The sequence below is a fragment of the Porites lutea genome, chromosome 1, assembly GCF_958299795.1.
Source record: "Porites lutea chromosome 1, jaPorLute2.1, whole genome shotgun sequence".
In the NCBI taxonomy this organism is placed as follows: domain Eukaryota; kingdom Metazoa; phylum Cnidaria; class Anthozoa; order Scleractinia; family Poritidae; genus Porites; species Porites lutea.
Window position 1 is genome coordinate 54,983,245 of NC_133201.1, and position 27,413 is coordinate 55,010,657.

The window sequence follows — 27,413 nt, forward strand, 5'->3', positions numbered from 1 at the left end:
AGCTTTATCAACTTACAAAATACCCAAGTTTTTAAATTCATTACTCTCTAAGTTTAAATGGTCATTTTTATTCCACTTAAACGGAAGACTCCACCGAGTCTTGATTTACTTCCGTAACGTTCGAACCTGCAACCGCTGCTCTTACTTCTGTCGCCTGGTCGACAGCCACAGGTTCACTAGATGAATGTTCTTTGTCACGTGTCTCGTCACGTGCCTGATTCGTAGTTATTTGCGGTGAGCTCTCATTTTCCTTGTTCTTAACAGAACTGCTAAGCTCCGTACTCATTTCCTTTTTCTTCGAAGATTGCTGTTCGCCTCTACTTGACATCGCCGATGGTGTCAAAAGTGGCGTTTTAGGAGATGACGAACAGGCAAAGCCTACTTTCGAGTCAAAAATTTTCTCTAGAAGGTCTGCAGAAGACGAGCTTTTAGACTCCGTTCTGGCTTCAGAGGCCGCCGATTTAAAACTAAGTTCTGACTCCTGAAACTCCAGCACGTTTCCGTCAGACTCACAGTTCTCCGGGTCATCATTATCTGACTCTTCAATCCTCACATGTTCCGCGTAATCCGCACACTTTGCAAGGCCCTTCTGAGCCAGCAGATATCCAACAGACACTTGTTCAATACATCCATCACCTCTTGTTTTGTGTTCATACAAAATGACACTCGCCGGTGGACCACTAAACTAGAAACAAACAATTTACCATATGTCAACCTACCAGAAGGTACTTACGGTCGCTACATTTTGTTCTTTGAGTCACCGCATGTAGACCTTCGCTTTTATTGTTGAATTCATACAGGCGATACTAGGTTATGCGCGAAATCTATGACCGAATGACACTTCCAACAAGGAGACTGGAGGGGGTATAAGTATAGGGTATATGAACATAGGAAACTGAATTTCCAGTTGTCAAAACTGGTTCTAAGACCCTCCGAGCACTGTACTCAGCTAAGCTGAAGCTGGGACAGTTTACAATGTGTCAACCTAACAGAAGGTATTTAAGATGACATCTTTATGCACTTGGAGACACCGCAAATTGAATTCTGCTTTTTAAGTCAAGGTCACTAGAGGCGATACTGAAATTGTGCGCGATACTGAGTTATGACCGACCGAACGACCCTTTCAACAAGAAAACTGGAAGGAACCTTAGTAAAGGGTAAAAGTAAACACTAAGCGCCTACAACAGTTAATGATATAGACGCTATATAAATAAAGTTTATTATAGTTTATTATTATAGCAAAATACCTGTTTTTTAGTGGTGGTTCTTGCATCGGAAAACACCCTCCTGACACTGTACTCAGCGAAAGCTAGAGCATCTTACTTTTCTAATGGAGTGTATTGGCCCGGCGTTTTCTTTTTTTTTAATTAACTGATCCTCTGATTCAAAGAACTTTATTTTACGAAAAGAGGAATGGGGCGGGGGGGGGGGGGGGGGGCAATTATGAGCGTGTTGGCGAACTCGCAGTCAGGCTCAGACCTCAGACCAATACCTGGATTTGCTTCCCAGTGGTCGCGAGTTTAATCTTCGATCACGTCTGTAAATATCCAACTGACTTTACACTTTTGGTATTTCAAGTCATCATGGTAAGCGTGTTTGTTACGAGTGGAGTGGAGTTCGAGTAGACAAGTGCAATACTGTACCACTCTAAACAACCCAGTAACATAACATTTCTTACAACAACAAAAGAAACATTTTGAATCACACATACCATCGTCTTCGCCACAAGTTTCTTGCCGGCTACTAACTGTATAAGCGCTTCCATGGTTTTCACAGGCCAACAACCATCCTCCGTCATTGGTCCCTCTGTGGTATCTGGAGGTCTGATGTCGGCGAGGAAGCAGCGTGTAGACTGCGTAGGTAATTCCAGTAACTCGGAAGGAAAACCTCGCAACCTGCGCGTCAGTTTACAGAATTCACCTACACATCATTTCCACTAATCGAATGAAGCTAAAATAATGCATGCTACCGAGAGACGTTTTTTGAAGGTTTTTGAGAAGCTAAGCCGGGCCTTATTACAAAAGCCAGGCTGGCTCGATTAGCCGAGACATGGTTATGAAGCTCAACAGACTTCTTTGTTATGTTTTTGTTAGCATTTTTGGACCTGAGCGTGCACAACCTTCAATAACATTCCTATCATTTTATACTTACTGACCAATAGAGACATTGTGTTAACTTATTCAGTCACAATTTGGGAACAAACAACAAAGGATTGTGCACGGTCAGGGAGCTTCCAACATTAACTACATCACCGTTGTTTTCATCTTTGATGTTGGCCGGCTTTCATAACCAGTGTTCTCTACTAACTATAGCCGAGGTGTCTTTATTCGGATACAGTCGAACCTCCACGTGCGGCCACTTCTCGTAAGCGACTACTAAATTTTCACATTTTGGGTGGTTGCTTTACGGGAGGTTCGGCTGCATTACATGAAGCAGGCCAGCCCAGATTTGCAATGTTTACAGCACAGATAAATTGGAAGCAGTTCGCATGAGCATTGTGTTACCCGCTGTCTTTTTTCCCGCTTGGTCCGCCCGGCTGGCGCGACAAGCGTGATTACATAGACAAGTTGCCGCCTGGTTATCTGGAATCCCGACATCGCAATGCCGGGATCCCAGCTAGTTGAGATAGCTCGGTTGTCAAGTTGAATTTGCTGCCTTTAACTAAAATGCTGAGATCACGGCAAAGCAAGCCAGCCCGGCAAGGATCTTTTTTATTACCGCCCCTCTCCAGCCTCACCGCTCATTTCTGTGACACACCCTGTAGTGCTTTAGACGTTCATACCACGAACAGGGACAAGCATTCCCGACTAGAGTCTTACAGTCAAACCGGGAAAACCGTGAACACCAAAAATATTTCTGGAATGTTATTGTGTTGCACGAAAGAAGCCAATCAGGCGTGAGAAAACTAAACCGCAAGCAAAAACGTTAATCAGTAGTTTGTGGTTTTGTGGCTAGTCCGCGAGTTCTGATCTTTGCTGTGATTGGTCATAACACAATAAACATTCCTGACATATTTCAAGTGGTCACGGGTTTCCCGGTCGCACTATAATAGATCTGAGTGAAGTGATTAAAATTCAAACAATCAAAGGCAATTGTGAAGCACTTCACCTGTCAGAATTGACCACTTCTGTAGTGCCATAATCCACGTACATAACCCGCACTTCAAGAGGGTTTTGACGCTCCACTGATTTTACCTGAGCACGGTACCATAAGTCATCCTCAGAGTAACGCGCGCAGCATAACATGCCTGCAATAAAGCATTATGGGAGTAGACACCCTGTGGTCGCCCAATTCTGGATTAAGATATGGGAAGAAGGGAAGCCAAAGGTGGAAAGAGCGAGAGCTCAAAAAGGCTTTTAATAAAATATTTTCGGCATGAAGATTAGTGCTAGTTGACGAGTGGCACCGTTCTCGTTCTCTATTTTGTAGGCCAGGAGTTCAATTTCTCGCAGTGATGGTGTTTCCCATCTTCTTCTTTTGCCGACATTGTTGTTATTATTTTAAACTATGTTTTTTAAGCATCCACGATTCAGCTTTTGTCTTCCAAAGCCCCATTACTCTAGCCAAAGTCACTCTCTACGAGCATCTTGTCAAAAATACATTTTCCTAGGCATTTTCTTTAAGAATTTCCGTCGGCAACTTTTTGAAATTCAGTTTGGACACAAAGCTCACTTACCTTCACTGGCAGTGGTAAGCGGAGTGTATTTCTTGAAGTAATCTGGCTCATTAATCTTCGCCATGATCTCTTCCAGGGTTTGTAGCTCCTCAGCTGCAGCCTCTAGGGTGGGGTCGGGATCATCTGAGAAACCCGGGTCTTTGTCTGTTGGCGGAACCCGCTGGATGTACAGACAGTCAGGTCGTTCTATATGAGTAATAGTGACGTCATACCGGATGTCATCCAAAGGGAGGTTTGTGCGTGCTAGCATGCATTCAGCTTCCCGCGAACCAATCTTTTGCGCGTGGGCCCTGCAACGTACATAAGCATCAAGATTGCCGTGTCTCAGTGCTAGCGACAAGTACAACCCTTTGCATTTAAACTGAATACAGAAAAGATATGGCTCTAGGATGATCCACCCTCTAGGATCTTTCTGTTGCAAGGATCTTCCTCCCTCCAAGTAAACAACTCCTAAGCTACTGATTCATAACTGTTTCTTTGCTTTTAGTCGCAAAATCGTCCAGTTTCGAATTAAAAATTACCGCCGAATATAAACATTAACGACACATTCATACAGGGTTAGCCTCGACGTAAAGTAAAATATTCAGAAATTCTGGCAAGAAAGTGTTTGAAATTTGACTATACACAATAGACAGAGTAATAAACACGTCTTTTTCTCGTTGGAATTTGTGAATATATTACTTCAGATTGAGGTTAAGGCTGTAAAAAAATGCGTCTTCACTTCTTTACTTCAGCGGTCATAGCGAACTCGAAATATGCATTAATAAGGAGAACTTTTGAAAGCAAGAACCAACCTGGTTTCAGTAATTGAACGTTTAGACTTGATTGGCTTAGCCTTGTTAGGTCCTCTCTTATGGGGGTAAAACTGGGGTGGTTCTTCATCATTAAGTAAAACAGACTTCTTTACCAGGCCCCTACTCAACAGAGTCTGCGCCACCTCGGAGTCGTCAGAGAGAAATAGTCTCACCACCAGAGGATAGCCAGGCAGTTTGTCACCCTGATGATGCAAAAATGATATGGAGTTAGCAATAGGATATCACAACAGCAACGGCGGCGAAAACGTGTTTTCTCAACTCATTATTAATTCATAAAGAAAATACGAAGGAAATTTTAAAATGTTTAATGAGTGTTTGGAAATCAGATGGAAAACTGCTCATTTTTGCATCCTTAATTTCTCCTTCAAAAATCAGTTCGTTTGAGAAGTAATATCAAGCATTTGACACAGTGTTTCATCACCAGATGAAACACCTCAAAGTTCGTCAAAAATACTCCGCTGCGCGTCGTATTTTCAACTCTCTTCCCAGATGAAACACTGCATCTCATGCTTGATATATTACTTGAAAAGTGACTTCGCGTTCTTTGAAACTTAAACGCCATCATTCCAACTGGCTTACTTCGTCAAATGTAGGCGAACTCTCCTGGAGTTATATTGAAAAAAATCAATTGAATATCAAAAATTGAATGTCTAAATTCACCAAAAGAAAGAGAAATTAGTCATCTTTTGCTTACATTCTCCACAAAAATAAGAAATTTTACGTCGTAGTCGTGTAGTGACGACAAAGAAATGCGCCAAAAAGTGTGCTGCACGTGCAAAGTTGTCGTTCTGCTAATATAAAACTGCTGCTTTGTTTGTTGTTGTTTTTATGACGTTCTTGTTGCCGTCGCCAACGTGACATCCTAACCTCCTCAAAATAAAGTAAAAAGGGAAAGGAAATCAGAAGTGTTTCAAAATCTTTTTTGCATCCATATCCTTGTAATAGCACTTCGGAGTCAAATTCAGATGGTCCAGAGACATACCTTGATGACAGCAATGCAGTCTTGACCGACAATTTCTTGAGACAGTTCTCGGATGGTATCAGCAGGCCAGTGTCCATCACTGGTTTTCTACGAGGTAAAAACAGGTGCATCTAAAACGGGGTTATAAGTTTCCTGTTAAAGTAAGCGCGCGATTGCTTTGATATGGGATGCAATGGGACTAGCTGAAAAATCGCTCACCAGTTTCTCAGACTATCATACATCGCACTCACCATCTGTCTTCTCATTGGCAAAGAGCCTACAGTTAATTTTGGAAATCAGCATAATCAATAGCCTCCCACGCAGGCGTTTTTAGGGGAGCTCGTTTTTCATCCCCTAAAAACGCCTGCGTGGGAGGATACACAATCAACAGATTAGCTAGTTATCTGCTGCCAGATTACTGACTAGTCTGTAGGTTGCGCGCGCGCACAAGGCACTATTTCCAAGAGTTACTTTTCGTTATTCGGTTTTTGTGATATCCGGAATAATGAAGGTCTCAGTAAGTGAAAAAAGTCTTGGTTTTGATTATCCCGAAAATCACAAAAACCTCATCCAATAATTGTTCGCAGTCCGAAGAAGAGCAAAAGCCAACAGTGACTCGCTCAGGCTCATATTTTTGCGCTTTAACCAAACGACCTGGTGAACTTTCTTCCGGTTCTGATTCCTTTCGGGGACTGACTGTATCTGTAACGATTGGTCACAGTGTAAATTGTGGTTTTATACATTCCACTGATCATGAAAACAGCGCCGAGGCACTATGATCACCACACCCCAGCCCCTTTCTAAAAGCGTCACCTTTAAGTAAGTCTGTCTTCTTACTAAAATTCTGTTTACAAAACGGCGTCTTAAGTCAATGTGTTTAACTTCGTACCTATTAAGAGTGATGTTTCTTCAGTTAGTGACACAGGCAACTCGGAAAAAAACAGCGAGTGGTCCCAACAGGGGGTGAACTAAGAACCTTTACAGTTACTAGTCAAGATTCTCTACCAATAAAGAACAGGAGACTTGTGGTAACGAAAGCCTATTAAATTAGACCCATGCGACAAACTGCCTTTAAAGGAGACTTTAAAATAAGGCTCGTTATTCAAACGGTACATTTAAACAAAAACATATCACTAAGAGAATATTAAACTAGAAGATCGCACAAAAAACTAGTGGGGGAGTTTGCGAAGTAAGAAATTAGTAGGCTTACGGGTTCAATGCCACGCAGAACAAGCTGAAGACACTGCTGTGGTATTTCCATAAAAGGCATTTCTTGTCTTATCGCCGACACCGGCACAACTTCAGAATTTCCAAAGTCAACGTAGTTAACCTGACAGAAATGTAAAGTCCCTTGAATTAGCGGTATTTCTCAATATCATGCGTACAAATAAAAACAAGGACTCGAAAGGACAGTGAAAATAAGTGCAAGTCTTTTGTCGACTAAATCAGTTTATAAAATAAAAACGAAAATGATCGGCGAAGACAATTATTCACACTTTTATAGTTTACCCAAACGCAATCCGCTTTAATCTTTCCAGATGCACCCATCCGCCCTTCTCTTGTCTTTTTTGTACTCCCCCCGCAAAATGTAAAAAATCGCCAATCCGCAAAAATGAAACTCCCTTAAAAAAGAGAGTTGTAGACGACCTAAATGTAATAAACGAACCTAATTGAATAAAGCCCTTAATGTAACAACATTTTGCCGTAAATGTAATAAACTCCTAACAGTAATAACAATAGGGCTTTATATTTTGACGTCATGCTAACGTCATCAATTTACCTCCACTTTATCTTCATCAACATACTTGACAACCCTCCCACGGTACCACATGCCGTCCTCAGTAAACTGCGCCACGCATGGGAACCCGGGGGGCAACGACGTTACATTAGAGGGGGCGGTGCTCGTGTCATCACCTTTTCCGTACCTCTCCAGAAGGGAGCTCATGATGTTTATCAAGGTTCGGTCTCCTGTAGTAATCGAAAACAACAAACAAAATGGTGTTTTCTTGCATACGTAGTTCTCAATCACCAACACATACACTTACCGAAACCCTCCTTTCCTAATCGAGTTCTTTTCAAATATTTTGCAACTGTTTGAATTTGTCTTATGACCTCTTATGCTATTCAATACTAAAATGTCCAGGTTCTGAATTTAATAGACTACGAGTAGTCCCCTATTTTTCCTCAGGGATAGTAGAGCGAGCGAAACGCGAGCGCGGGTGAAAATCACCCCACGCGAGAAAAGGCGACACGCGGCGGGGAGAGAGTCTCTCATTTTTCTCTCTCCCCGCCGCGTGTCGCCTTTTCTAGCGTGGGGTGATTTTCACGCGCGGTCGCGTTTCGTTCGCTCTACTATCTCTGAGGAAAAATAGGGGAACTACTCGTAGTCTAGAATTTAAAGAAGCTTTGATGTCCACAAACAGCAACAACAACAACAACAACAACCACGTACTATACGTCGAGCAACTACAGAGATACCTGCTATAGAATCAAAAATTACACAGTAACGAGACACCCAAAATAACTACAAAGCTAATCTAGTTGGGTGACCATCATTTATGATAGATCATTGAAAATAGACAAAGTCAGGAAAGAGGTTTAGAAACTAGAGTGAATATAAATGACTAGAAAAGGTAACGTTTATCGTCATGTCTTCGAGTTTTCTACAAACCTCGAATTTAATCATTAAACGTTGGTTTTTTGCAAAATCAATCAGGGAATTGTTTCGCTTGTCAGTCCTACTTTTTTGTGCCATCCTATCTGCCTTTGTCTTCCTGGTATCAAATTAATTCCTGTGTAACTGTCACACTGCAAAGGGAACTAACTCGCCTTCTTTCACCTCCTGGGCATAAATGTAACCTTGAGAGTCCACAAAAGTGATCCCTGCTTGAAATCTGTTCTTCTCTGGTACAGGAGCAGGCTTGTACTTGAACTCTTTAAAAACAACAGGGCTGGCGTCTTTTAAAACCGTTTTCTCTTCAGGCACTGCTTTCTCCTCCTCTTTGTATGAACTACACTGACTTGCTTGGTCGCCTTGATTTTCACTGCCAGCAGTTACACTTCCTTCCTGGCTATTCGTTTCTGAAGTCTTCTCCTCTGTACTTTCTTTTTCTGCCGCAAGCACTTCACGGCTTTTAACAATGCTGCAAGAACGCTTGAATGAGCATGCTAGTGTCCTGCAAGGCATGCTGTTTTTCCCTTTCAATTCACCTTTTTCTTTTGCTATCCTCTCGGTTTTATCTTTCATTTCTTTTATATGACTGAAACGTAAACATTACCTCTCCACGTAATCAGAAAAAGTCTCGACATGAAAATACCAAACAACAAAACTCCGAAAGCTTGGTTTGCTCATTAAAACTTATGCCATAACAGAAACGTTCTGATTGACGAAAAAGTCGTGTGGTTTCATTCTGTGGGCTCCAGTGAGTGCACACAATGAAACGAGGTCAAAGCTTGGGTTGACTGCAGTTATATTTTGTCAACTGCAAGCCTCGAGTAAGTGCCTTTGTACACAGAAATATGGGTACAGTCTATTAGGCAGCATTAATCACAAATGGTACTCTATAAACGAACCAATTCATTCTTCTACTGATCTCGCCACGAGGGATATAACCTGAGTTCCCGTCCATAAGTATCCGGATACTATTACTGAAAACGTAGATTTTTTTCGCTGTTTTAGCCTACTGTCTACGTAAACGGCGTTTTCGGACACTAAAAACGCAGGTTTTTAAAAATTAGTCCCCAAAGTTGAGATTTCTGAAAACACAGGCTTCTCGTTTACGCGTACGGAAGTTTTCGACTAAGATGACGTCATACATCAAGAGAGAATAATCCTCTCTTGCATACATCATATCCAACTAGCATTACGCATGCCCTGCAAGGGATGCCATCGTATTTCCAGCGTCTTAGAGTTTTAACGTGGACGGACTAAAACGATTCAAATACGTTACGTGTGGACGCGTATTTTGCTTTCTTTCTTCTTCTTCTTTTTTTTTTTTTGAAAAACGGATAAAAAATCTTCGTTTTACGAAACTATCAGGATACGTGAGGACAGGCTGGCGCCCAAGATGACCCGATATAGTACACTGGAGACTACTGAACATGATTTTACAGCCCTTGAAAGCTTCCGACAGTTTCCGAAGTCAAATTTGGTCACAACCTGCCGAAAAAGGTAACCCGAAGTCTTGGAAAAAGTTTGGGCCGGGTAAGTGAACCTGTGATCCTAACCACTCCACATTGTCCTCACATAAGATCTAGAAAATATAGCCTAACAAGAGGGCAATTCTTTAAACACGCCTACCCTAATCCAGCTGATTGACAGAAACCATTCAGGACAAGAAACTCGTTGATGCAAACATCTTGAGCTCCCGAGGTGTCATAAAGCAAGACAGACATCTTGTCATCTACAACGCCTAACAATATTAAAACAATACAAACATCGTAAAAGGGGAGCTTATCAACTATCCATTGTTTTAGTTTATACTTAAAACATTTATCAAGCTTTATGCTGGGTAGCCTGCGCTCAGACGTCTCCTATTTCCTTCTTTGCATGCGGAAAAGAGACGTGCAAAAAAGAAATAGGAGACGTCTGTACACAGGCTACCCAGCATATAGCTTGATAAAGAAGCCACCGTGATAGATAACGAGATGTTTATCTCAGGTTTCCGAGTCCCACAATTAACCAGCCAATCAGCAGATTGAATATAAAATTTCCCGTTCAAAAGACGCACTGCATGTAGCAAATAGCGCGGGAAACACAGTCGGGTGTGGCCACTGTACATTTTTAGTTCCTTCTGTTTTATGTTGTTTTGTTTTGTTCACGGTGAGTCTAAGCACGACGTGGGTTTATTGAAACTTAACCGCCGGACTACATATAAAGCTGTCGTGTTACCTTTAACGTCGACAACCAGAGATCTGTTCAAAATTAAGGTGGTTAAATTATCTTGATCCTGTTAGAAAAAGAAAATGCAAGGAACGTAAGCAAGCACAAGAAATGCCCACAAAGTGAAAACAGTTAATATCTACAAAAAAACTAACGTTACTTACAGAAGATGAAACTTGACAGTTCCAAAACTCTAAAACCTGTGCTCCAAAATAACTGGAAAGCCGACTTTCCAGTAGCCTGCGAAAACATCCGTTTCTCCTCGGTCTTCGCCGCCAGGGACGTTTCGCAAGGAGGAACGTCTGCGACTCAGCGGCAGAAATTCCATACTGATGACGCAAACCAACGTTTACATAATAACTCCAGTAGTCATGGGGTTCCAAATACAAATTTGTCCAATTTTAGGTGTCTTCTGATCGATTTTGGTAAAGTGTTGTGTTCATCTGCCAACGAGCTCCAGCAAAACTCAAATGCTTCTTCTAGAGAAGACTATATTCAACAAATACTGACTATTTTGTTAGGGATTCTTCGCGTTTACATTTGACCTTTGTGGCCTTTTGTCTTTTGTCTGTCATTCGTAAACAATAGCTAAAACAATGTTACTCCGACGACCAATCAGCGCTTCTGACCGGATTCCGGACAGATTTTACGTCATCAGTATGGAATTTCTGTCGCTGAGTCGCAGAGGTTCCTTCGCGCGAAACGTCCCCATCGACGAAGAGCGAGGAGAAACGGATGTTTTCGCAGGCTAACTTTCCAGATCAAATGCTGGTTTTTGAGGAGAAGAGAAAACTGAAAAAACCGGAAAAAAAATACCCTCGGAGCAGAGAAGAGAATCAACCACAGACTTAAGTCAGATAGCATTTCTGATTGGTCGAAGCCGGAACTCGACCTTGGGCCATATTGCTGGAGGGCGAGTGCTTTCATCACTGCGCCATTCAAATCGCCAGTCACTCACACGAAAATAAATATCTACATCGAGATTGAATGTTTTGCTTCTTGCCTGTTTTTGCCATTCAGATTCAGCTCCACTTGGTTTAATATCCACAAGACAAACAGGCAATGCCTTGGAAAAATACAAATAAAATTAAAAATAGTCCTCGCACAAAACATGAGAAACAACATAACGTGGGGTTCGTAAGGTAGTCTCCCACGCAATGCTCCTCCCCCTTCTGGCGGAGTAGCGTTGCGTGACGAGACAAAAACGGCTGCATGGGAGGCTATTTGTATAATGACTTTATATTATAAACTGTTGCAATTTGTTTCACCCCAACATCCAATGAGAAATGAGTACAAATTAAGGCGTACCTGACATATGACATCACTGAAATAAGACATCGTAGTTTAATTACCTGCTTTGGTAGCCTGAGAAACATGTCGGGTAGTTTCCTGATTTCAGAAAACGGCAACTTTTCAGAGTTTCCAAAGTCCACATATGTGACATTTACTGTCTCGTCACTGTTGACGGCTGTAAAACAACAACAAAGTGGCACTTACCTTAAAACAAACACCTTTTGGACAAACAATAGCATTCCAATAGTTGACAGAATTTTGCCTGCTTTGGTAAACTGTTATTAATGGGGAATATTTTCTTTAGCGTTTAATAATGGACATGTTTTAGCTCTCAGGTACAGTAATCTTTTTGTTTTCGGCAATTTTGCTAAAATCATCCTTAAACAGTCATATACCGCCTTACAGACACCACACTGTCACAGATATCCTAATGATATGGACAGCAGCTAAATCCTCGGCAAAAATGAATCACAGACGTTTCTCAAGATAAACTCCAGCTATAACGAACTCTCGCTAGTAAGGACACCAAGGCTATGTTCACAGTATACCAGATAGCCCCTGTAAGGACACCAAGGCTATTTTCACAGTATATCAGATAGCTCCTGTAAGGACACCAAGGCTATGTTCACAGTATACAAGATAGCCCCTATAAGGACACCAAGGCTATGTTCACAGTATATCAGATAGCCCCTGTAAGGACACCAAGGCTATGTTCACAGTATATCAGATAGCCCCTGTAAGGACACCAAGGCTATGTTCACAGTATATCAGATAGCCCCTGTAAGGACACCAAGGCTATGTTCAGAGTATACCAGATAGCCCCTGTAAGGACACCAAGGCTATGTTCACAGTATACCAGATAGCCCCTGTAAGGACACCAAGGCTATGTTCACAGTATATCAGATAGCTCCTGTAAGGACACCAAGGCTATGTTCACAGTACACCAGATAGCCCCTGTAAGGACACCAAGGCTATGTTCACAGTATATCAGATAGCTCCTGTAAGGACACCAAGGCTATGTTCACAGTATATCAGATAGCCCCAGTAAGGACACCAAGGCTATGTTCACAGTATACCAGATAGCCCCAGTAAGGACACCAAGGCTATGTTCACTGTATACCGGATAGCTCCTGTAAAGACACCAAGGCAAAGTTCACAGTATATCAGATAGCTCCTGTAAGGACACCAAGGCTATGTTCACAGTATACCAGATAGCCCCAGTAAGGACACCAAGGCTATGTTCACTGTATATCAGATAGCTCCTGTAAGGACACTAAGGCTATGTTCACAGTATACCAGATAGCCCCAGTAAGGACACCAAGGCTATGTTCACTGTATACCGGATAGCTCCTGTAACAACACCAAGGCTATGTTCACAGTATATCAGATAGCCCCTGTAAGGACACCAAGGCTATGTTCACAGTATACCAGATAGCCCCTGTAAGGACACCAAGGCTATGTTCACAGTATACCAGATAGCCCCTGTAAGGACACCAAGGCTATGTTCACAGTATACCAGATAGCCCCTGTAAGGACACCAAGGCTATGTTCACAGTATATCAGATAGCTCCTGTAAGGACACCAAGGCTATGTTCACAGTACACCAGATAGCCCCTGTAAGGACACCAAGGCTATGTTCACAGTATATCAGATAGCCCCAGTAAGGACACCAAGGCTATGTTCACAGTATACCAGATAGCCCCAGTAAGGACACCAAGGCTATGTTCACTGTATACCGGATAGCTCCTGTAAAGACACCAAGGCTATGTTCACAGTATATCAGATAGCTCCTGTAAGGACACCAAGGCTATGTTCACAGTATACAAGATAGCCCCAGTAAGGACACCAAGGCTATGTTCACTGTATACCGGATAGCTCCTGTAACAACACCAAGGCTATGTTCACAGTATATCAGATAGCCCCTGTAAGGACACCAAGGCTATGTTCACAGTATACCAGATAGCCCCTGTAAGGACACCAAGGCTATGTTCACAGTATACCAGATAGCCCCAGTAAGGACACCAAGGCTATGTTCACAGTATATCAGATAGCCCCTGTAAGGACACCAAGGCTATGTTCACAGTATATCAGATAGCCCCTGTAAGGACACCAAGGCTATGTTCACAGTATATCAGATAGCTCCTGTAAGGACACCAAGGCTATGTTCACAGTATACCAGATAGCCCCTGTAAGGACACCAAGGCTATGTTCACAGTATATCAGATAGCCCCTGTAAGGACACCAAGGCTATGTTCACAGTATATCAGATAGCCCCTGTAAGGACACCAAGGCTATGTTCACAGTATACCAGATAGCCCCTGTAAGGACACCAAGGCTATGTTCACAGTATATCAGATAGCCCCTGTAAGGACAACAAGGCTATGTTCACAGTATATCAGATAGCCCCTGTAAGGACACCAAGGCTATGTTCACAGTATATCAGATAGCCCCTGTAAGGACATCAAGGCTATGTTCACAGTATACCAGATAGCTCCTGTACCGGCATGAAAACCATACCAGGATAGGGCTTCCGTTCACAATCAAGAACGGTGATTTCGGCGCGATTTCTGTAAAGGCCGATTTCTGTAAGGGCCGACGGCACGATTTTTGCTTACGACTATCGTGCGCAACTAGCATACGTCATGACTTCACGACAGATCGTGTCGTGTAAATTAACAAACGACATACGTACGACACATGTGGATGTCGTAAGTGAAAATAGTGCTCGTGTGGATGGTCGAAAGTCATGAAGTATGCTAGTCGCGCACGATAGTCGTAAGCAAAAATCGTACCGTACTAAATCAGCCTTAACGGAGAGAAACTGCGCCGCACCGATCTCGATAGTGGAGCGTCACATATGGGATAGATTCTGTGCCACACTTTGGTGCAGTGTGATCAGGTATTCGGACGGTACCAGAAGTGGATACGTAGGAGCGAGGACTGCAGCCCACTGAGACTAGGTGAGACGGAAGAATATATTTATGAGTAAGGACTAGGATATAGTGGACTTGTTCGTTGCTGCTTACACTATTGTACCAGATAGCTTTTCGTGTCGATATAGTGTGACGATAGCCTATATACTCAATGTCCCGGGAGTATCCGCGATAACGGGCGTTTGCAATATTTAGGTTGTGTTTGTTTGACAGAATCCTTACCTGTAACTAAAGCACGATACCAGACTTTGTCTTCAGTAAATCTCGCAGCACAAACCAGACCTACAAAATTCATTTTGGTTTAGTGTTGCACTTCTTTACACATAACATGCCAACTGAGCGACGAGTTTCGTACTCGCTTCGTACGTTTTTACTCTTCAATTTTAACAAATAAATTCATTCCTGAGTGCTTCCCTTTTTACCTTTTTGCTGCTCGCATTTTAGTGAGTTTTATCACAGCGTTTTAACAAATGCAAGCCGAAAAGAAATGAACAAAATCAGACAACAAAGCAATATATACAGAAAAATTGCAAAAACAGTAACAGTAACCTTTATAAGGCCATGGAACACTCCACTCTGTTCCTCGCCGGCGCCCACTGAACATCTTGCTGATCTCTTCCATAATGTGCTGTAATTCCACTGTCTCCTCACTTCGCAGCTGTTTGTAGAAAAACAAACATTTTACATAAAGAATAATTATAAGCATAATGTTTTGTCCTTGTTTTTGGATTACTCTCAGTACACAATGCTTTGGCGACTCTAGCGTGCGAGCGAGCTCTCTGGGAAAGTCAGGGGGCGGGAAACAGGAAAAAAACCTCGCCCCTTTATCTCCCCCATCCCCAGAACCCTACAGAGAACTTGCTAGCAGACTATAGTAGCTCAGTTGTGTAGGACATTACACATGTAGCAACAAGATACTGAGTGTTAATTTCACCCAAGGCTTTCTCTAGTATTTACTTCACTATAGCGGTAATTTCTTCACATAAACCGTTTACTTTTAGAGCGAATGATCAACTCTTGTAAGATGGTTCTAACTTCTGTGTCTGTGGGCGAGTTCCTATCGTGTGACCATTCAAATAAAATCTCTTCAGCAGTACTTTTACATAGGTTTATTTGTTATTCAACATTTTACAAAATGGAAATTAAAATTTTTGTCTATTTTTAACTTTGGCCTCTTCTGGGAGTCAAGGCTTTAATTTCATCTCAAGATCACGATTCACACAAACACTTTTTGGAAGTACTGATCTTTTCTCTTTTAGGGAAGTTACGTTTTTTATTGGGTGGGGGTGCGAGTGGGCCGGGACTTCGGAGGGGAGGGTCATCAGTAAAATATTTACAAATCTGGAAGGGCCAAACCTGTTTTGTTTGCCTTTGGGGGAGGGTCACACTTTTATCGGAAGGAATAAAGCACTCCATGCTTCTGTTAAAGTCGACTCTTTTATTTATGTTAACAAACATACAAGGTCTTTGGGAAACTAAAACTTGCATGTAAGAGCAAAGCTACTAGCCAAGATCAATCCAAATGATTTACAAATTTTGAAAAGTTACATTAAGAAGTTATCTTCTCCCAACTAACACAATCGTCTCTTTCAGCCCGTGGCCGCTTTCGTCCATATTTTGACGGATGTAATGTTTCCTGACAGGGTTCTGGTATAAAATCAGAGTGCGGTGAGGATCCGTCATTTAAGCTAATCGAGCTTGAAACGACAACTCGATCTACTGCATCATTTTGCGAGTCAGTTTCGATCTCTGAAAGTGATGAGGTCACCCGTTGTTGCATATTTCTTAACGGGGGCTTCCGAGGTTGTTGATGCTCCATAGACTGGAATTGTACAGCAAGCTGCCAATTTGCGCTCTGATTATTGCAACATTTTCCGCTTTCTTTCCTTTGCAGGTGATCTTGTGATGGGAAAGGTAATGATAGCTTGTTCACCCTCAAGGACGACAGCTTGTCGGAGTTGCACAGTCCAACCCAGTCAATGCCATTGTACTCCCGGTTCAGCCGTTCCATTCGCTCCCTTCTATTCTCCTCTTTCATCTTCTCTTTGCGCATTTGCTCAACGTACTCTTCCACAAGCTTTTCGGGGACAATGTACTTATCTGAAAACTCTCTAATGGCCTCACTGTCCCCACTGACTAATATACTTCCTTCAAACAATCGCTTAATCTGTGCTCGAGGCTGGAAGTCGTCTGGTTCACGGTCAAAGGTGGGGGTTTCAGTCCAAGAGAGAGAATGAAAATTTGGTAGCTTGCTATAGTCAGGATATGGTCTTCGAGTTGGAAGTAGAGCGCTATTAGTCTCATCCTTCTCGCTAAAATTTTCGTCCATGAATCTTCCGGGAGCTGCAGGATTATCGGAAGTCGCAAAAGCCAACTTGTGATTATTGCTTTCAAAGTCTCGCAAACTTCCCACTGGCGCTTTCTTTCAGTCACAAAACAGCGGCGAAAGCGTTCCTTGTAGAGACAAGTGGTCCAATTTTGACAGAATACTATTGGAGAATTCAGTATATTCGCCCTTTGGGTATGAGAACCATCCTAGGTCTTGATCTTTCCACTTTTCTGGACTTGCACGGCCACTTGTTCCCGCAAGGGCTCATATCCGGAGGGGCTTATTATGGGGTACATTTTTTTGTTTACAGGTAGATGGGCCTATAACTGGGAGGGCTTGTACTTGGGGGGGGGGGGGGGGGGGGCTTATAAGCGGTAACTTAGGGTATGTATGCATGTATTAAGATGTTACAGGTATCTTCAGAAATGAATTGTAATGAGCCGCAACATCTTTATGATAGCCGTGGTCTCCAGCACCACCAATAGTCCTCCAGCACGAACTTAACTTGACCAAACTACACAAGTCTGTCAAATATGAAGTAGCAAATAACAAACCACCCATTCAAATACAGGGACATGTGACGTAGTCCAAATTGGTGGGATTTCAACCACATAAAAGGTAAGAGAAGTACTGACCTTTTGTACATAAAATTCATCAGGTGAAACCACATCTGTAACAAGAACATCAACAAATGCTCCTTCTCCAATGAGCACTGGCTCTTTGTAAGTCTTCTTGGGAAAGAAAAGTCCTGTAACAAACCAAATCCAAATGAATTTTAAAAAATGCTGGTAGTCAAGATACTACCTAAACGAAAAAATTGAACGAGGAAGACAGCTGATAAGGGCCAGAATAGCTCTGCCTAAAATACAACAATGGGACCTGTGTAGCATTTCAAGAGCCGCCTTAAAAACCCTGAAGAAACTCTGAAGTAGGCTCCATTACCAGCCGCTTTACGGAAATGAGCCCGAGTTTCTCACACAAGGAAATAACCGGACCCGAGAAAAAGCGGAAGTCGAGTCTACCCTGATGACGTTTTGGGAAAGAGCATACAGCTATTTCGAGAAAGGTTGTCAGAAAAAGGGCACGCGACAATCCCGAAAGGTATTGTGGGTGGTTTTGAGTTTACTGTTCTTCAAAGAAATTTGAAAGAATAGCACGAGAAGCCATGGACATACGTTTGCTAGTGCTAAAAAAAGCAACAAAAGTAGGTTCGACAGCTACTGTCGTCAGGAACAGTGTATTGATCATCTCCCATATTGCCATTCGGGATTGTCGCGTGCACATTTTTTTCCGACAACTTTTCTCGAAATGGTTGTATAAAAGGTCGCTATTATCAGGAGATTGTACGTATTAAAAATGGGGTTTGAACTTGCCTTTGCAAGGCAGAGCACTCAGTTTGAATACTTAAATGGTTAAAACTTCTGAGTAGTTTACCGGAAAACAAACGTACTTGCTGGCTTTACGATTAACTCTGCTGGGCCTCGTGCGGCGCCGTAAATGATCGAACTGACTAGTCTAATAAAAGCCTCCTCCACAATGTTAAGTTTCTATTAGATGCCCCACTCTAATAAACGCCCCCTGTCAAATAGACGCCGCCCCTGCAATTACTCCACAATACTAGCAAATGGCAAAAACGACGCCAGCTGACATCCGACGTATAATCCAGTGAAGCCATTTTATTATAATTCGTTTGGTTATCTCTTCAACAAACATTTTAAGACGGAATCCATCAGGAAATTGAGTAATTTTAATTTTCAGAGGACAAAAACCTTGTACTAGAATAATTTAAAGCATATAGCATTCTTTTTTACATTTTTCAAGGGCTATAAATGTAATTTGTTAGGTGTAATAACACCAAAGAAAATTTCTTATGGGGGCCCGAGAAAATTAATGTCAAACTTAACAAAATGACAGCTTGCACTTGAAATTTTCAGGATTTTACATGTGTTTTCACAATTCTTGCGAAATTTGACGCTCGTGATATTTCAAAATTGTCTCAAATTTCACTCGCCTAACGGCGCGTGAAATTACGTATCACAATTTTGAAATATCACCCGTGGTATTTATGCCAGATATCACTACAAATCATGGTACAAGGTTTTTGTCCACTGAAAATTAAAATTACTCAATTCCCAAGTGGATTCCGTCTTAAGGTCACAACTCAGAACGTTATAAAGACCTGACGACATACTGAATATCATGTCGAACGTTGCACTGCCTTTAAATAAACAGAGGTAATGCGACCGAAAATTTGTTGCAACAGCGCCGCCTGGTTTCTTTGTCAAATCATAAAAGGTTGGGGGCTGACAGAAAGAGATCAAACATTATAACAGATTGTTCCCCTATCCTGTCATTCTTAAAAATGGAAACGTCGACTTGAAGAGCCCCCAGTAGGAGGGCGGATGGCGAGTTTGCACCCGTCAAAGCAAGTTACGATAAATTTAACAGGGGCACCCAACGATGGTTTCCTCCTAAATACATTGAAAGCACTTTTAAGGCTATCCAGAGTATGCACTCTAAGCGGAGCTATAGAATTTGTATCTGTTCGGTCATCCTAGGCAAACTTGAATCTTTTCGAAATTACCAGGGTCGGAGACTTATTTTTCCGAAAATTGTAGGTGTAATATCATAGGTGTAGAATTACTCCTTAAGTTGGGCGCGAAATTTCAGCGTTAATTTGTAATTTCACATGTGAAATTGCCAAATTGCCATGGCAACCCTTCCGTACGTCTCAGTGTCAAGAAGGCGACGAAGTTTTAAAATGCCTTGAATGAAGATGCCAGGGCACAAAAAGACGTTTTAGAAAACCTGAACACGCAAGAGAACACCAAGAAGGATTCTAACAGGTATTTTTCCAAAAAAGTCTGAAAAATTCTGAACTTTATAAGCCAAATTTAAGGTCTAAACATTTGAGAGAGTGGAGTTCTCGATCGATACGATCCAGGATAAACATGTCAAAAATCCAAGATTGCTAACGTAATTCCTCACCCATAATATTAATAGGTAATCAGATGGTATACTCGTGAAATTAGGGAATAATTTCACTTGCGTTTTGTCCAAATCCTAATAATTTCCCTCGCCAAAGGCTCAGGAAATTATTAGGATTTGGACAAAACGCAAGTGAAATTATTCCCTAATTTCACTCGTCACCGTTTGATTACACATACAAATTTGACGTATAACGAAAGTGAGACATTTTCTGTTTCTTAGCGCCACCACATTTTTGAATGCGAAAATTTTACGTTCCCTTTTTTTCTACAAAAAATAGTTTAACTTGGGAGGTAAAATGCGAAAATTAAGCTTCAGAAAATCGTAGGGAATTTATACCATATGCTTCGATAATTGTACATGAATGGAAAAGTCATCTAGAAATTTTTAGCCGTCCTAATTCTAGGCAATATTTGCTTCTCCGAACAGATATTTCACAGAAATAGTCATTGGATTCCCCTGATTAAGGTGTCTTTACACCATGGCTGTGACAGAGGTTGTCACATGCCAATCAAGATTAAGTTAGTACTTAATGCTAAATGCTACCCAAGAAAGCGGAAGCCTTAAATGAGAACTTCTTGTAGACACGTAAAAGCCCAGGGAAAAACATGTTGGGTCGCTAGAAGCTAAAACTGCGGCCGGTATAATATGATTAATTTTCTAGTTTTCTGGTCCATCGCTGCTACAATTTTTGCAGCCGAAGAAAACTCTCGATCATCTTATTTAATAACCAGGGAAAATAAGCGGTTGGAAGGACATACAGTCAAGAAAGTCGAATCAACTAGTTTCATGTTATGCAGTCAAGCATGTTTAAGGCACTCATGGTGCACCTCTACTAACTTCATCGAGTCCTTTGGGAAGAGCGGTACTGAGGGCAATTGTGAACTGCAAATGCACGAGTTCTTCTCAATAAATGATGACACCAAGCTTATTGATCAACCTGGCGCAACGTTTTCAATGTTTCTTAAGGTAAGACAACTAGCATCATCTGCTTAAATAATAAGTAAAACATTAATACAGCTCTCTTGAGTATATTTAAGGAGAATGTAAGACCTAGAGTTGTTAGTTTTGTTTAGCGATGGGTCTGTGAATGAGCTCATCTCAAAGACCAGACTTCCTACAAAAGTCAACTGAATGATAGTTTTTTTTCTCTAATTTATTCTTAAAATTGCTCCGATAAGAAATATCATCATATCCACGTTGCCTTGACTCCAATAGGAATACGTGTTGCACCTGTTTAAATTGTAAGAAATGTGGCTAAGATGCACAAGAAATAAATTTATGACGAGTGCAATGCAATTGAAACTTAGAGTAAAAAGGGAGACAGCTGACAGCTTATCTACATTAAAAAAAGACACCTGCGTAATTAAAGTCTAAGTTGTAGGCGTAAGATACTTCTCAGCTTGTGAGGATGGGCGGAAAGGAAAGCGACCGCGGAAAAAGAATGAAAGGAAGACTGCAAAAAACGACTTTAAACTGGCCTATTTCGTCTTAGGGACTGTGCAATAATTATCAGGAGGGGGGGGGGGGGGGGGGGGGTCCTAAAATGAGCTTCACCAAAGGAAAAATTAGATAGGTCCCCCCTCCAGCAGCGTCAAGATTAGCTCTGACCCCACCTCACGTTCTCACAAAATTATGATGTGCCCCTCCTCTCTAACCCGTACCTTTATTCACCGTACTGCAACGCATTCCACTGCGTCGTCAGGGATGAAGAGCACCTCGAAACTTTGTTCTTCATAATCGTCAATTTCCGAATCGTCTGATTGTTCATTATCTTCTTGGTCTTCGGAAGTCTCAAGTCGGTTTAAACGTTCTGCATCTTGTAGAAGACCTGGATAGGATGATGGCTAAATATAAAGCGACATTTCCTATTGGTGCCAAATCTAAAGCATCCAAATCAAGAAAAAAGAAGGATCAGAAGAAAAAAAGGGAGAAGAAGAGGATTGCTGCCTCAGAAAGCCGTAGGACCCGAACCTGTATAATTTTTCGGTCTTCGGGAGGTGAACCCATTGATGACAACTATGAAACAGAAGCATGTGGCATTCCTCAGCTAGAAACTGTAGACCTAGAAACCCTCTCGCTGTTTAAATCAAGAACAGACCTGGCATGTCTGCGGGACCTCTTAAATGCCAAATGTTTTATTGGCAAAGCTCACAACGTGGTTTGTGACTTCTGTGCATGAACGATTGTTTCAATCTATCATATGTTGACATTCTAAATAAGTTAAAGCATGTGTTTATGTTGATGCAATATTTAGACATTATGGATAATAAAGGAGTGGCATCTAACTATTTGGAAAATGTTTATTTCTTCATTATCGAATTTGTGAAATTTAATTAAGACCCCCCCCCCCAACTTACTTGAGAAATCTAACGTAGAGCCCCCCCCTCCTTTCCATTATTTTAACTTAAGGCCCCCCCCCCCCCCTCTGCTTTTAGGCCCCCCTGCTCCTGATGATTATTGCACAGTCCCTTATTGCTATCGAAGCGTATTGCATTCTGGAGCTGTAATGCTAACTGCATACCACCTGCAGGCAATTTGAGACTCCTAAATCAAGCGCGCTTATCACGCAAGCCGTCTCATCAACGACGTTTATAAACGGCCACTGTTTATACTTTAAAAGTGTAATCCAGGCGCTGCCGCTGGTTTACAAAAACAAGAGCTCTCTTTCACCGCGGCAAAACTATAGAAATTTGCTAAAGTCAGGCAAAGCACTTCAAAGCTAATTAAGACGTTCTCTGTTCAAAGTTAAACATGTTAATTTATAAAAGGTTTTGGAAGGTTTACTAATTAAAAAAGGTTTTAAGTGTTCGAAAACTACCAACAACATTTTTTTACTATGGCGCGAAGACAAAAACGATAAAAAGCCAGGAGCCCATAACACTGAAAAAGCCCGTTATTTTAAGCCAAAGGAAAAGAGTGGACAGGCCTTCCCGCCGCCCTACCTTCCGCCAGTCTTCGCCAGCTTAATTTTCTTGCTTTTTTTTTCGCTCGTCCCGACAAATGTTTAAGCGTACACAGGCCAAAAAAAAGGAAAAGGCTAGGGGTATCAAGAAGGGAAAAAAAACATATCAGGGATTTATGGTAACACGTCAGAGTTACATTTTCTTCAGGGCTGCCTAATGACAGGATGCCTTAATGGCGGTTCTTGCGTCTTCAACGAAGAAAAAGAGACGTTTGCTTGCGCATGTAAAGTGCCATGGAGTGGAGAAAAATGCGAACTGGGTAAGACTGTTCTCCTTCTTGTTGCTTTTCTGTTATGAACAAAAGAAAATCTGAGCCCCGGAGATTTTACGACAGTTTGAAGAGTTTAAAACTTACAAAATTTAGAAGTTTTGCATGGAAAACCACTCAGCCCTGACCGAGTGGCAAGAGTTGTTTTTCCCATACAAATCCTTCTTATTTTAAGCGGCCGTTGCAATCGCTACTTTCGAGCAGTTCCTGGTAAAATCCTTTTTTTCCAAAAGAATTGTTTTCATGTTTACAGAAACAGACTGTGGAAATTTCTTTCAGATAACTGGAAGAAGATCAACACTGTCCCAGTCTGCTTTGAAGCTCGTGATGACTCGTATGGAACCTTCCACATCACAGAGAGTGGCCTTATCAATACGTTTAAACTGGTTCATATCAACGGGTCAGTTTTATGTTCAGAAGATGTTCTACCGTCCTATTGGGGATGCAACCATACAAATTACGGGAACACGACTCTGCTTACCGTAATAACGTTCCAGAACAGGACAGCGCTTTGGCTTGCGGATTACAAAATGGGCGAGCCACATATATGTAAATACTCATACGGGATCAAAGGGACAGGTGTAAACGCGACCGAACTCATGTTTAACGAGCTTCCATCTCCAATATCCGCGTTTGTTGGACAGGAGTTCCAAATTTGGTTTGGACAGGACCTTGCGAATTGTACAGAGGACAATAACAGCGGTCAGACTTGTGTTGATGTTTATGCATTGTATGCGTCTACACGCTAAACCATGCTTCTTGGCTTTTCTTAAATAATAGTTATATGTAGTTTGTATAGTTTTCTTTATTTAACTTTTATATCATTATTCTATATATTAATATATCTGTATTTATTCATTTACTTATTTTACTTATTTATTTATTGCTTGCTTTTATTTTTAGTGTGATAATTTCAGATTTATGTATGTATTTTTTTTTTATCTATTTATTTTTTTTTAATTTCCTTATTTTACTCTTATATCAGGCGAAGAATGTACTGATATTAAACCGTTATTATTATTATTATTATTATTATTATTATTATTATTATTATATCTTAACGATTTTACCGACCCAATACAGGTAAATGTAAATGTAAAGGTAAATGTAGTTACTGTTGCCATTAATATCCGTCAAAGTCGTTTTTTGTGTCTTCACGCAACGTTTCTTCCCACAAAACAGCTGCTGGTGGTGGCGAGGAAAATTACGTTACGATACAAAGTAACGGCAGACTATGTTGTCACTCCATACAACACGGAGCGACTCGAAATCCAAGACGTTTTGGAAGCGGATTTGTTCAATTTAAAACGCAATTGAGATAAAATGAAACCTTTAAAATGCACGTCTCAGCCATCACAACTACTCGGATTTATTGAATGAATAAGTAACGATTGAGCACTAACACAGCCAAAAAATAGTTCTCCGTCTACCACTCCTGATGGAATTTAAATTAAAGACAGAAAAGGGCTGCATGGTTTATAAAATAGAGGGGAAAACCCGAGTGCTAGAAGAGAAAACCCTCTTGGAGCAACCAAGAGAGCCAGAACAAACTTAACTGACCCACAATTGGCATCGATGCCGGGATTGGTACCCAAGCCACACTGCTGGTAGGCCAGTGCTCTCCGGCAGCAGAGCGTCATTTCTGCTCCCCGTATTTTGATTGGTTGCGTAATGTGGAGCATAAAGTTAAACACAACATTTTATAGAAAAATGTCCAAAATTGTCCAAAACTTAATCGATTTCAACGGTATCGGATTTTCACAGTAAATCTGGCGATTACTTTGGGATCTGAAGGACTAGGCAACGGGCAGCAACACCCTTGTTGCTGCTTTATGACACAGAAACTCAACTAAGCCGCGGTGCATGGATGATTTTCGCTAAATTCTAAATAATACCTTCAGGTCTTGAAGCAGGTGAAGTGAATCTAGCAACTTCCAAGAAAACAAGAGCATTACGGACAGACACCGGTCTGTCATCATCTTGAGTCGGCTCGTCGTCCTCTGGGCGGCGTAAATCAGCAATCAGTTTACTGCCTTTCTTTTCAATGACCTAAAAAGATACCACTGCGTTTTGTTATATTCCAAGACTTTCACTCAACTAAACAGGGACTGCCATTGGTCGATTCTTGGTCACGTGGCCTTGACTAAAATCAAATGTATCCCGATCGTGATACATTAAGCAATGTAAAGAATAGTGGAAAGTGGAAAGTGGCGTGACAAAAGGCGGGAAAAACACTGCCAGGTCCTGCCGGCCAGTTTTCTTTTACGTGAATGAATACAACAACACAAACACGAATCCTCAAGCTAAAAAGCAACGATTTTTAAAGTTATCCAAGAAGTTCCCAGAAGAAAAACAGCAGCTAGTGGAGGAAAATGATGCAGATAATATAAGGAAGGTACTTTGTAAATCATGCACTCAGTGGTTTTAAGAATTAGATTTGTGTTGTTATAAGTACCGAGTCGACTGTTTTGGTTCGCTCCGGTTATTCTTTTGTTGCTGTTGAAGTGAAATTCTAGAAATATAACAAAACACTTAATGCCAGGTCCCTTGGGAAACCAGTTAATCTTGTTTTCTCTCGAGTCCTGATGTTTGATTCTCGGGAAAACAAAACTGTTTCCCTCATTTTTCTGGGGAGCTCTTTTTAAAAGATAGCAAGTGGCGTGACGTTTCGGTAACGTTATTACAAGTGTAACCCCGAAGCAAAGGAGTTGAGTACAACATTGGGACACGCTGGTGAATAAGCTGTTTTTATGCATGCTCTGTACCATTGATTGTCTGTGGTGAACTGTGCACAGCACATGTCACCTGAGAAAAGTGAGAATAATTTTTCTTTTTAGAAAGGATGTATGTCTGACCAGGATGCCAGAAATTTTACAGGACATTCATCATGTTGCCCTTTAATAATTTTAAACCATTTGCACCTGAACTACCGTAACCCTCTGTGCGGATCCACCTCTCTTTAAAGGTCTAACCCATTAGACAACATAATACTTAACGGTCAAGGACAAATTTGTCAGCTAATTATGTGCAGGGTAAAGGGATCTTTCAAACCATACCAAACCATACCCAGGCACTTCCCTTTCCCTCTGCAATGTTGAGATGTGATTGCAAAGTTACGTGGCTACAACAACATTACAAAAGGGAGGGGGGAAAACGAAAAGGAAACGAGATTTTCTAAAGCGTTTCAAGGATTTTGTCTGAGACTATAGTTATTAAATGTTTTTTACTTTGAAATTTACAAGGAAGAGGACCTTTCATGCCTCCTACAAGGATTACAAAAAAGCAACATACCAAATTTCACATCATAAAGCAGATCATGGACGTTTTCTGTACTGTCACAATAAATGTTGATAATGTTCATCATGAGCTGAAGTTGTTCCATGTCCGCAACTCTCTGAATCATGAATTCACAGGGATCTTTGATGTGTGTCACCAACACCATTTCAAGGCGATCTAAATGACAATGATTATTTAATAAAATTACTCTTCACTAACCAGGGTTGTCAAATTCGGTTAAGGATTTTGCTGGCTAATACACCCATTTTAAGGCCCACATATTTTGGGTAAAAAACAATACATTGACCTACACAGGAAAACGGAAATAAATAAATCCCTGGCTCCCTTTCAATCTCCTCACCAACTACTAATAAAAATGCAGTTTCCTGTAAATTGATGTGTTTCTGATGAAGCAAGTGCTTCAGATCAAAATGTACCCTGTGTCTTACGGCCAAGGAAGCTTTGTTTGCTCCACTGTATTAAAAATTTTCAATTAGTATTTTTACAATAACAGAGCATTTTTTCCACGCTCTGATTGGTGAATAGTCTCCCTCGCAGCCGTTTTTTGGATGTCACGCAACGCTCCCCCCAAAAATCGGCTGCGAGGGAGACTAATTGGTGAAGAGCTATAGTCAATGACAAAACAGGCAAATGATGTGATGATGGAAAAATTTGTTTTTCTCTTTAATCCCGGGCCTGATTGTCCAAGAAACTTTTCTGGAAAGGACCTCAAGACTGTCAATATTATTGTAAAAAAATGGAAAACAATTTTCAACCACTTGCCTGTGGCGAGTGGTTCCATTTGAGTTTTGCACATTTTCACATCATTTCTATGGTTGATCATATGGAGTATATATAGACTATGGAATTTGTTTAAATTGGTTGAAATATTGTTAACTCAATATTTTTCACTGTGGAAAAACATTTGGCAAAATGTAACTGTAATGTAATTGCCCTTTTGGCCAAAAATATTTAAAAAAAATGCACACCACACAGAAAATACAATAGACAAATGACACTGGCATG

The 27,413-nt window shown here is 41.2% G+C and overlaps 3 protein-coding genes across 3 annotated transcripts in view; 1 reads left to right on the plus strand and 2 right to left on the minus strand.

Annotated features, from left to right (window-relative positions):
- Positions 1–27,231, minus strand: LOC140932386 (tudor domain-containing protein 1-like). The gene is made up of 20 exons (XM_073381999.1): positions 27,171–27,231; positions 26,403–26,564; positions 25,828–25,916; positions 25,007–25,160; positions 17,525–17,637; positions 15,110–15,218; positions 14,783–14,842; positions 11,687–11,802; positions 11,338–11,400; positions 10,344–10,401; positions 9,753–9,864; positions 8,282–8,595; positions 7,233–7,420; positions 6,663–6,782; positions 5,474–5,560; positions 4,471–4,673; positions 3,677–3,966; positions 3,109–3,247; positions 1,712–1,895; positions 1–685 (listed from the first exon to the last, which is right to left on the minus strand). The coding sequence occupies exons 1-20, from the start codon at positions 27,229–27,231 to the stop codon at positions 77–79; spliced, it is 3,231 nt and encodes a 1,076-aa protein (XP_073238100.1). The 3' UTR covers positions 1–76.
- LOC140922259 (ribosome production factor 2 homolog) overlaps positions 1–27,413 on the minus strand; it is a 368,864-nt gene that overhangs the window by 29,511 nt on the left and 311,940 nt on the right. The window lies entirely within an intron of this gene.
- LOC140940045 (uncharacterized) lies at positions 20,450–23,998 on the plus strand. The gene is made up of 3 exons (XM_073388923.1): positions 20,450–20,846; positions 22,991–23,102; positions 23,391–23,998. Exons 1-3 carry the CDS (start codon positions 20,526–20,528, stop codon positions 23,858–23,860), a joined length of 903 nt encoding a protein of 300 aa, XP_073245024.1. The 5' UTR covers positions 20,450–20,525; the 3' UTR covers positions 23,861–23,998.